Genomic DNA, 11,933 nt, shown 5'->3' on the forward strand with positions numbered 1-11,933 from the left:
ATTCTAAAGCTTAGAGTCTCATCTTTTTTGTGGGTGATTATGTTCAGGGGAGAAAATTTTATTTTTCGTATGTTAATCTTCAATTCTGAAATATGGAATTTTTTATAAATTAAAAAATTAAAATGTTTAAAATTATATATTTAATTAAATTGTTTAAAATTATATATATATATAATTTTTTAATAATAATTAAAAAAAAATTATTTTATATTTATCTTCCTTTTATATATATAAAGGTATATCATCTTTTTTAAATATGTAAACAAATAGTTTTACCGAGAAATAGATTATTTAAAATCCTAAGAGCCCATAATAATGATTTAAAAGGTAACATATTATTCTTATTTTTATTTTCAAATTAATGTAAAATATTTTAATTTATATTTTTAATTAATAAAAAATATTCTATTTTTCGTTTTAGATATGTGGACAATAATTTTATTTATTATAAAATAATTATTCAAAATTATTAGAATTAGTAAATTGAGAAATTGATAAGTTGAAAATATTATTTATGGATATGGTTATAGATTGACGACTAATTTCATTTAGTTAATCTCAAATATAATATTTTATATTTTATATTTCTTAAGGATTTCCGCTTTACCATGGGTATGATTGTTAACACTCACAAAACAAAAGTTATGATTATCAAATCCAAGAAGGACATTTAAGCTAATTTTATGTATGACAGTAGTAACTTGGAGGAAGTGTCTTCCTACAAGTACCTAGAAATTGATATTCATCACAAACTCAACCGAAACTATAGCATTGAGAAAAGGATTAATGGAGGATGGAAAGCTTATTTTGGTCTTGAAAATAATTGTAAAATGACAAACCTCGTCATGTGGGATAGAAAGAAGTTCTTCTTTGAAACTTTAGTCACTCTGGTTATCTTATATGGATGTGAGGTTTGGGGTTGTAGCATCTCTAGAGAATCCTGGAGAAAGATTGAGCAAATCCAGAAGCGTTTTATAAAGTATAACCTCAAAATTAAAATCAACACACTCTATCCTATTCTCCTTATAGAAGTGGGTCTTTCCCCTATTGAGAGCCTAGCTATGACTAGGCTTCTGTTGTACAAGCACAAACTCAATAATATAGGAGACCATAGACTTCTTAAGCTAGCTTTAAATTCCAGCCAAAACCACCTAAGGCTCAAATGAGGTTGGTATAAAGAAACCAGGGCCTGGTTAAATAATTGGGAGATCGACGAGAATGTTGCATTGCAAAACATTAATAACATTAAAAATATTGTTACTTCTAAGTTCAAAGAAAAAATGTGGTGTGAGAAAGATTTAGCAGCTAAAAGAAAATTAAGATATTATAAGGAGGTCATCAACCCCACCCTAGAAGATCAAAATTATCTCTCTGTTTTAACTAGCTCAAAGAAGAAAATTAATATAGGCAAGATTAGAATGAACTCTCATGAGCTCCATAGTGAAACGGGTCGTTGGGCAGTTCCAAAAACACCATGGATGGAACGGCTCTGCCATCTCTGTGAGAATATGAACATCGAGGATGAAAATCACTTCCTCTTAGAGTGCCTCGAGTACAACCACATTAGATCTCAGATTCAAAATCTTTGTTGCAATACTGACCTTCCTAGCCTTTTACGTTGTCAAAATTACAGCGAGCTTGAGAGGCTTCTCTCCAAGATTTTTGAGCATAGGAATAAAATCTTAAATCAAACTAAATAATTCGTTTCTTTAGGTCTGATAGACCAAAGTTTTGGTCTCAGTGGACGTTAACCATCATCATCATCATAAAATCTGTGAAGGGAGTTTTAAGTGAATAACTAATAAAATGCAATATTTGCAAATATTTTAAAATAAGGCAGCAAATTAAGTGGCTTTGATGGTAAGAAAAACTTCATAATTAAGCTAGCTTGAGACATTTTTTTTTTTTTAAGCTAGTGTTGGATCTTTTCTATTATATTCAACTAAGATAAATATGTACAATCAGTTGGTGATCTCAACCCGCCCCGAAGGGAAACTGGCTCTGTTGGTCACTAGAAGTCAGTAAATGTCAACCCTTAACATATGATTATAAATCACCGAGTCTATACCATATAGCATACCCTATCAACGGACTACTCTAGATTCCTATCAGCAATAACAATTCAAAATCATTTCCAAAAAATACTGATTCTCATAGGCCTAACAGAAGGATCATTTGAAAACAGAATAGTAAGGTTCAATCTACCATGGTTTCTAGTTTAGTCTTCTCCTCGCTCTGCACAATAGTTATCTTTTTCAACAACATTTGAATTTCCTCTAGCCTGCTGTCCTGCATCAGAAGAGTGAGTTGGAGGTTTTTCATCTCCCTTTTTAGAATTAGAATTCCTTGAGCCATTTCAGTCATCTCCTTAGCAACCTGTTCCATGGCCTTTGCTAATAAACGTTTCATCACCCAATAAACATGCAGAGCTTGTTTGTACAGGGATAAACGTCCCCTTGTGTTTCCTGGGTCTGGTAATAGAATTTCCCAATCCTCCATTTCCGGGTCTGAGGCCTCCTGCAGAACATTATTTTCCAACTCCTGGATAATTCTTCTAATCTCCGCATTAGTCCCTTCTTTATACGCTCTTTCCGCTTCCCAAGCCATCTGTTCCGATGTTCTTCGACCTCTTTTCTGTCGGGTTGGTGAAGGCGCCTTTGTTTCATGACTGTTTGTTTCCCTGACTCTCCCACCACCCCTACGTCTTCTGCCTTTGCCTCTTCTGGCGGGTCTTCCTCTGATGGTACCTCGACTGCCCTGTCCAACCTCGAACGTCACCTTCTCCGTGAACTCCTTCCTACCAACCTCCATTTCCTCCTCATCTTGAGTATCTATCTCTTCCGACTGCTCCTTCTCTGGCTTGCTAGCCCTCATCGCTCTTCCTTTGGATAGCAGATACTTTTTGGTCTCCTAGGGACTTCCACACTCTTCGACCCTCTGCTTATCATTCTCCTTTACACTCTGGACTCCCTGCTTATCTTTATCGTGGCCCATCCATCTTCCTTCCTCTTCAGTGTTTTCTCCTGCCTTCCTTCTTCTCTCCGCCATTGCCTTCTGCCCTCTTCTAAGCCAATTACCAGGGTTTCTTTGCCTAATACTCTCTGCCTTCTCCACCTTACTTAACCTCGGATTCTCTGTTACTTTGCCTTCACCATCTCTTATTGATTTATAGACACCTATCTTGCGCTCCACCGACCAGACGCTGTCGTCCTTTTCCCCTGCCTTTTCCATTATTCTTTCACCTTCTCGCCTCGGTTCTCGAACACACCTACATGCCGGTTCTGCATACCGGAGTATGATTATCTTAGGAGGTGGCTTGTGCTTCCACGTACTGGCCTCCATCATTCCTTCACACATATTCCTTTTCCCCACCCCGATCGGGGTTAGCTTGAGACATATTAATTTTATCTAGTATTTTATATAAAATGTGTGAAGGAAGTTCTAAGTGAATAATTCATAAAATGCAATATTTGTAAAAGTTTTAAAATAAAGCAACAAATTAAGTGGATTGGATTATAAGAAAAACTTTATAGTTAAATTAGCTTGAAACATATTAACCTTAATATGCAATTTATTTCACTAATATTAACTTCACTCTTCACTAATATTAAATAGATTATTCAAAATCATAATAATAAAAAAAAAATAGTCGCATAAAATTAATACTAGATAAAATTCCTCTTACAAACACAAATGTAATTTTCAATTATTAAAAAAATAACATAAAATTTGTACATATTTAAATAAATAAATTAATTTTAATTTATTATTTTAAAATTATCATTTTAAAATAATTAAATTAAATATGTGTGGGTTTCATTTAAAAATAACATTTTTTAATCATTGATTTTTATTTAATTGATATCTGTGAAATCACTTTTCTTTATTAATTTTTTTATAAAATCATTAATTTTTTTATTAATTTTATATAAATAATTTTTATTTTTATTTTTTATATTATTATTATTATTTTTATAAAACCATTATTGAAATTTTCTTAACATTTTTTCTGTTTATTTTATTTTATTTATTATCTTTTATTTAAAAATACAATTAACTACACCTACTTAGGTAGCTCTGAATAGGCCATAGTAGTGTAAATGAAGTCTCCCGGAACCTGATGTTTTGGATTCAAATCTAGTATTCGCCTTTTTTTCCCACTGGGAAGTTCCTTTCTCACTCTGTCCCTTTCATTTAACAGTAAATTAGTGTTTTTTTTCTCACTCTGTCCCTTTCATTGAACGGTAAATTAGTTTCGAAATAATGAATGGCTAGACGCGGGAAGCTTTATCTTTTATTATTTTTTTATGGTTTAAATTATCTGATCATTTTCCCCACGCGGTTGTGGAAAAAACTGGACTGCTTATAGTTTATGCAAAGTGGAGGACATTCACGTGTTCCAATAAATAAAAAACTCTCTCGAAGCAAAGTTTTACAGCATGCGCGTTAAAAGACGGAACAGTTCATAAGCCCATCAACTATCGCGAATAGTTGCACTAAAATTAAAGTAAAATACGGTAAAAGGAATAGATTCGGTGAAATTGAAAAGTAATATCCATGGACGTGGTACGATCTGTGTTGAGCTTCCGGGACTTTTCTCCGGCCTCAGTAATTGATTCTCGCCCCCATAAATTTCTCCACAGAGCGTTCCCAAAACAAAGAATCCGAGGCAGAGGCGGAGGAGCAGAAGGAGGAGGATACAAGTTATGGCTTTCATTGCAGGGTCTTCAACTCAACTGTTAGTTATCAAATACCAATTCCGACAATAGATTGCTTTTCAGTTTTTGTTGAACAAATTTGCAGGAATATTTGGCTAACTTTTTTTTGTTGTTTGTTGGACTGCGTGTCAGATTAATGGGTGATTCGGCGCCTTTTTTCTCGGCTAGCTTGCTGTCGGATGCCTGGAAGTTATCCGGCAGCGTTTACAGAACTGGATACGAGAGTCGCAGCTATGTGAGGGCCGTCATAGGGGATAAAGTTGTTTATGCTTTCCGTGGCTCTTTTGATCCCAATTTATTCACATCCACAGCAACCAAATATGGAGAATATCAAATTCAGCCACAGGATCATATTGGTTTTCTTGACGGCTTGAAAGATGGGAATGACCAGAGAGCCTCCGTTCACCGGGGCGCTCTCAACCAGTTTCTGGACATTTGGAACAAATCCGGCGTCCAAACACAGGTTCTTGTTAACCAGTTTTTTGTTTTAAATTGCGTCCAATTATGATGGGATGTCTCAAATTATGTGCACTTGACATAATCAGTGATCATTTCAAATTTTCCTTCAAATTTATGATTTACAAAGATATTTAATCTGGGAGTGCTTGTTAGAACATTAATCACGCCTGACCTTATGACGGTGATACTCTGGTAGTCAGTCGGCGTAGAGCGGCTATAGGCGGCGTGTTAGTCAGAGTAGAGCCGTTATAGTCAGCGGATTTAGGGAGATAATAAATAGCAGTAAGTGAATAGTTATAGTGAATTTTGTATAAATATATGAATAAGCTCATTTTTTCGAGTCTTCAGTCTCTGATATGGTATCAGAACCGAGGGTTTCGGCTTAGTGTGTTGGAGTTGTGGTAGCTCTGGCGTGTGTTGTGAAGTCTTTGTGTTGAGCGCAAGTCGAAGCATTGTTGTTGACAGTGGAGTGTTGTTTGAAGCCAAAGTTTGGTAGGTGTTGTGTTTTGTGGTGAACCCAACCTCGAGCTGAAGGCTCGGTAGTGTGAATGCCAAGTGAAGAGCGATATTGTTCCGTATGAGCGTCGGAGAAGCGCACCAGTTTGTGCGCACCGTGCTTTCTGTTTTCTGAGGAAAAGTTGTTTCTCAAGACCTGTTGCTATTCTATTTACCGATCTGCCTTAGAGAAAACCAGCCAGCGTGCAAGCGTGATCTCGTACTGCTGTTGTTAAGCCCTGTGTAGAGGATTTTGTGCAAGATTCTAGATCATGTAGTGAGCGTGAAGGAGCAGAGGGGCTGCCTAGAGAAGCGGCCAGCGTATAGTAGCGTTGCTTTGTCTGGCACCTGCTGTGTTGACATTGGCCCTGGTTAACAGGTCGTTGGAGAGCCGATCTGTCACACTTCTGCCTGGAGGCGTCAACGTATGTGTGTTGAGCTTTGTTGAGGCATAGAGCTGATGGTATGTGGCTAGCCTTGATGTGCGTCTGCCAGGGTGTCAATCACCGTATTTGAAGACCATGTCAAATCTTGTGTGTTGAGCAGGCGTTTAGTCCTGTGTTGCTGGGCTGTTGTGAAGAGTTGTTGGAGTCTTTCCTGGCAGAAAGAGGCGTAAACCTGAGCCCGACTGAAAAGTTTAAAGGCCAACGCGCCAACGCCTAAGTGAAGTGTGTGATGTCCACCGGCTGTGAGTGGCTGCTGACAGTAAGCAAGCGGTGTGAGGAGCCGGACAGAACGTGGAAGTGTCGTTGGTTTGGTGACGTAGTGGAGATGCTGAAGTATTATGTAACCCGACGTGGAGTTGCCTGGAGTAGTGCTGAATCCGCGTGCCTTGTTGAGGCCCATGGTGGAATGTCTATTGCGGTATACGTTACAAATTGAAGACCAGTAAATACCTGGAGAAGCCGCTGCCGGTTGTGATGTGAAGTGAGGCGTGAGAGCCTCGGAGTTTTCTTTTGAACTGTTGTAGCGCAGAGAAGCAAAGTTTGTAGTGGCTATTGTTTGATGAAGCTCTCAAAACTCGGGCAGCAAAAGTGTGGTGTGCATCGGGGGAAGTGAGAGGCAGAGCAGAGAGGTGCTATTTCAAGAGTGGTGATATTCTGAAGTCAAAGCTTGTCAGAGTTTAAGGAAAATTTAAGCCTAGTGATATGTCTATTTTTTAGAATTTTTTGACAATGATCTTTTGGATAATTATTTTTTCAGGAATCCATTTGGGTTTGGCAATATTTTTGAGTTCTTGGATAAACAATGTTATGTTGAAGAAGAAATCACTCATGTTGTTGAGGATCATGTTGTTAAAGAAATCACTAAGAGTAAAACTTCTTTTCTCATAACCTAATTGTTAGAAGTTTTATTGGATCTGCTTTCAAGATGACTGCTACTGTGGAGGATACTACCATGGATGTTGTTCCAAGGCCACTCATGTTCGAGGATGAGTGCATTTTGATGGCTCCTCATGGAAAGTGGGGAGAACATGAATTACATTACCTTGTTCGGACTCTTGCATTGCATCCTAATCCAGAAGAGGTTGTTGACGATAAGTACGTAAGCAAGGAGCAAAAGAATTTCATAAGAAAACCCAGAAAGGTGAAGATGAAACTGCACCAGCAAAGGAAAATGAACAAGCATGGACCCTTTAATAAGAAGACAAAAATGAAATGTTTTGTTGTAAGCCTAGCCGAGACTTAGACCAGCAAGCAAGTTAAATTTTAAGACATCGTGATTAAAGGGAAGTGTTAGAACATTAATCACACCTGACCGTATAACGGTGATAGTCGGCGTAGTCATCGGTGTTAGTAAACGTAGAGACTATAGTCGACATGTTAGTCAGCGTAGAGCAGCTATAGTCGACGAATTTAGGTAGATAATAGTGAATTTTGTATAAATATATGTACGTTGCAATGTAATGAATAAGCTCATTTCTTCGAGTCTTCAAGTCTCTACCAGTGCTAAGTCAGTTGGATTGTTTTGTCAAACTAAGGCGTTATTAATGTTAAGATTAGGGAAAATCAATAGAAGTGGTGCTATTTAAAGATGCTGTTCTGGGATTTTACTGTTACCTGGGCAAATTTACCTGTAGTTTTGCCGCTTTTAAATATATGGAATTTTGTTTTTTTAAATGTTTGAAGTTTTGTTTTTTAAATAGGTTACATTACAAATTAATATTAAACAAAATGATAGGTTCTCACAATTATGGAGTTAGAAAACAACACAGTAACAGAGTACACTTTTAGGCGTTGGAGAGAGCACGTACCCTATGTTCCTGTATTTTTGGGAGCTTGGAGTTGGTAGGAAACTTTCCAAAATAACTTGGAGCTTTAAAGGGTATTTATTTTGGGTAGAGAAGGTATCATTTGTTTATTTTCTAAGTGATACATGACAGGTTAGGGGGCTGGACTGCATGGGCTCTAACAGAGAGACGTGGAAATGTAGAAAAGGTTTCAACAAAAAAAAACCAGTCATTCCTTGGCAGTTTCTGTTACAAATCTTGAAGTTGGATAATTGCAAATAAGTCTATTGTCTTGAAGTCTATCTTGAAGCTTTAATGATAAGATTCAACAAATTACAATGATGGTCAGAAAGATGAAGAGTAGCAGTTTCATTTTATAAATTTCCAAACTTGAATTTAGAAGTTGAATATAATATAGTGTTGCATGAAATCACATAATGATAAAGTGATAATAGCCTCTCTTTTTTTTTTCCAATTTCTTTGTTAGGAAGGAATTTCATTGATAGATTGTTGACGGATTAATATTTAATTTTTTCTAACAGTGTTTCAAAGTTCAATCTTTTACATATTTCATTGCAAGATGGAATCTGCATAATGGAATTTAATTGCCCTATTTTTGTTTCAAAGTTCAACCTCATACATATTTCATTGCAAGATGAAATTTGGTAAGTTTTAGATGGAAATACGTAAATTATGTTATTTTTATTTTTATTTTTAATATATTATATTATTGTCACTCCTAATTTGTAAATTTGAGCAAAACTTCCAGCCATACAAAATTTTGTAAAAAAGAAAGTATCCCGTTTCTCAAACTAATGAAACAAAAAAAACCAATAACTTGACTGGGTTAAATTTGTGAGAACAACACTAACAATCAATCAATCAAGACACTTGACTTCGAGCGCTAACCCAATATATTTTATTTTTCTTCTGGTTTATTCAGCTCATTTGAAGTTTAAAATGATTTTGATTATTTTAAAATGGTGGACAAAATTCTTACAAAATTGGGATTAAAAAGGTTTAGACTGAAAATTAGATTGATCTTGATCTTGATCAGAGGATGTAATATGCAATTACTTCAATATTGGATAAGCCTGCCCTTTTGTGTAAGATGTATGAAGTTTCAAGGTCCAGTAAGTCTGAGCCTTAATCTTTTACGCCCATAAAGGCCTTTTGTGTAAGACGTATGAAGTTTCAAGGTCCAGTAAGTCTGAGCCTTAATCTTTTACGCCCATAAAGAACCCAGTTTGTTTGATGTCCATATCTAGTGAATTCATTGAAACCTAGCGGCATAGCTACCTACAGACATAAATCATCTGGATCTATGAAATGCAAGTCTGTGGCCCTTGAGATGGATTTATGTTACTAGTATAGGTATGTTTTCTCGTTTTCTCAATCAGTAGCCTTATAAGAGATAGCCACACTGTACACAGTATCTTGCTTGACCAGGATTTATTAGAGATAAACTGTACTTTTAATGTATTAGTTGCTCATTTGGTAGTTCTGATTGTTGTTGCAGGTCGGAGAAGATTGTAAGAGGGGCGCTACCATTGTGTTTACCGGCCACTCCACCGGGGGGACTAGTGCTGCGTTGGCCACTTTATGGGTGTTGGAGAAGCAGGGGCAGCCTGGTCCGTCCAAAGCGGTATTCTGCATCACATTTGGGTTCCCTTTGATTGGTGATGAAATTCTGGCACGAGCAGTTCGTCGCAAAAAGTGGGCAGATCGGTTCTGCCATGTTGTTTCCAGGCGTGATATCTTCTCTAGAATATTACTGGCTCCGTCCATATCTGTTTCTAGGCATTTAGAAACATACTTTCCCTATTGGAAGAGATCTATGCAGAATTCGGCCGATTCCCTGGGTTCCACTGACACACCAATGGCAGAAGCTCCCCCAGGGGGAACTGCTGAGTTTGTTGGCACTGTAGTTCAGCATTGTTCTGCTGTAGCCAATTACACCAGTGCAGCCAAAATGAGTCCCAACAACCCCTTGATAGCTGCTGTGAAGCCTCTTGTAAAGCTAAGTCCTTATAGGCCATTTGGGCATTTTCTGTTCTGCTCAAGCAGTGGGGGAGTCTGGATAGAAAATCATTATGCTGTGTTGCCCGTCCTCTATTACGCCGCTCAAACCTTAGGTGCTAATTTAGACGACTTCATCGTGGAACACTCTGGTTATGGCCACATCTTACCCAAAGCTCTGTTAAACATAGTGAAGTTGGGGGAAGAAAAGCTTTCAAATCTTCCTTTGACAGATGCTGCTTATCAAGACAGGGAGTTAGCAACACAACTAGATGCTCTTGGCCTTGGAATTCAGGTAAATCTTTTTTGCATTCTTTGATTAAGTATTTCTCTCTTCTTCTTTTTTTCTGCATTCCTTGAATCTAAGAATTTTAGCAGTAATTTTTAAGGTAGTGGGATTTTAATGATGAAGTGGCACAGAGTGACACTTTCTTCTGTTACAGATGATTATGTTTTCTGCTAATAGAATCAGTAGTGAAATTTGTGTAGAATTGCCAAGCAAGACTTTCCCTGAGAGCAGCAGGACAAGTTATGAAGCAGCAGATCGAGAACGTGTCCAATTTGAAGATGGAATACCCAAAAAAGATGGAAACCCCCATGGCAAATCTAGAAGAATATCGCCTGCAATGTCGGGGAAATGAGACTGGATACTATGATGCTTTCAAAAAGAAGCAACGGGGTAATGTGGACTTCCAGGCGAATCTGAAGAGGCTGGAGCTTGCAGGCTGGTGGGACGAGATCATACAGAACAAGTTCGATAAGGACGAATTACCGGATGATTTCCAGTGCAGGAAAGAGTGGATAATATGGGGCACTCACTACAGGCTACTTGTGGAGCCCCTGGACATCGCTAATTATTACAGATTGGGCAAGAATGAGGACTCAGGACCGTACCTCACTCATGGAAGGCCTCGTCGTTACAAAACTCTTGAAAAGTGGTTGGAAGGCAATGAAGAGATTCATCTGGAACTACCCACGATGCTCACTCAGGACTCCTGCATCTGGGCTTCTGTTGAAGAAATTGCATCCTTGAAGAGTAAAAACAGTTATAGTGATGAAAAAAGAAAAGAATTGGAGAATCGAGTGGGGCGTTTGATTCAATCCAATGGTTTGTGCAGAGAAGATCTTTTGACTGGCGAATCCACCTTCAAAGCAGTTGTCGAATGGCTGTGGACGAATATGGCTCCAGCGCAGCAAGCATCATCTCCCTTCCGCTTTATTCTGCCAGACACCCAGAATTGATTAAAGGTGGTTGCCTAGTTAGGTAGGTTTCAATTATATGTGTGGCAGTCTGGGCTTTTGTTCCATTTTCATCTAGTTTTCCCTCATATTTATGCATTGTATCACCTGCGCTTCTGTTTCATTTTCATTATTTTTTCCCTCGTATTTATGCATTGTTGCACAGTGGGCCTCCCTGGGTCTTCTCCTCATTTTAAAAGTACTGATTTGATTTCAGTAGTTTCATGTATTATTAGCTAGCTAGTTATAGCTAGTTATATAAACATCTGTATTTCCTTGTGTCTATCTGTAAATTCTTCTATGATTATATAAGCATATTTCTTTCGGTGGTTTGCTTGTAAACTCCTTGTGTTGTTATTACTCTCTCGTTTTATGTATTTTTATTTGCAAATTCAATTATTTTGATCGTGAAGTTAAATGGTGCACTGTATATATAATATTTTATTTGACTCTTTATTTTTATATTACAATATCACATCTATATTACACACAATAATAATGCAATATCCAATTTTAAAATTACAATAAATAATTTGGATGTATGGATATATTATTTTTTATATTTTTTATATAAAAAAGTTTTTTAGTGCCCTTTAATATTATTGATCTTTTTGTGTGTTTCAGGGACCTTAATTGACAATGACCTTGGAAATGAAGTCTTACCTAATTGGAAACAGGAATGTTTCACAGTTCTTATTATTGATGAACTTAGTTTTCATATTTAAAGTATATTTTTGGTGTATGTAATTTTGTTAATTAAATTAAAGCAAAAT

General features: G+C 37.0%; 1 protein-coding gene across 1 annotated transcript; it reads left to right on the forward strand.

Moving 5' to 3' along the window:
• The first annotated feature begins 4,580 nt into the window (after positions 1-4,580).
• Positions 4,581-11,502, forward strand: LOC149199355 (protein EDS1-like). Its single transcript, XM_089402406.1, has 4 exons — positions 4,581-4,738; positions 4,851-5,181; positions 9,422-10,216; positions 10,411-11,502. Exons 1-4 carry the CDS (start codon positions 4,707-4,709, stop codon positions 11,161-11,163), a joined length of 1,911 nt encoding a protein of 636 aa, XP_089258532.1. The 5' UTR covers positions 4,581-4,706; the 3' UTR covers positions 11,164-11,502.
• The last annotated feature ends 431 nt before the right edge of the window (positions 11,503-11,933 follow it).

The sequence above is a fragment of the Pinus tabuliformis genome, chromosome 2_1 (assembly GCF_031772625.1).
Source record: "Pinus tabuliformis cultivar Carrire ecotype Pingquan chromosome 2_1, CPIR1, whole genome shotgun sequence".
Classification (NCBI taxonomy): domain Eukaryota; kingdom Viridiplantae; phylum Streptophyta; class Pinopsida; order Pinales; family Pinaceae; genus Pinus; species Pinus tabuliformis.

Excerpts from the sequence above, each read along its gene's own strand:
- LOC149199355 (XM_089402406.1), top strand. The coding sequence starts at position 4,707 with ATGGCTTTCATTGCAGGGTCTTCAACTCAACT. Across the intron at positions 5,182-9,421 it reads AATCCGGCGTCCAAACACAG|GTCGGAGAAGATTGTAAGAG; the intron begins GTTCTTGTTAAC and ends TTGTTGTTGCAG. Across the intron at positions 10,217-10,410 it reads CTCTTGGCCTTGGAATTCAG|AATTGCCAAGCAAGACTTTC; the intron begins GTAAATCTTTTT and ends AAATTTGTGTAG.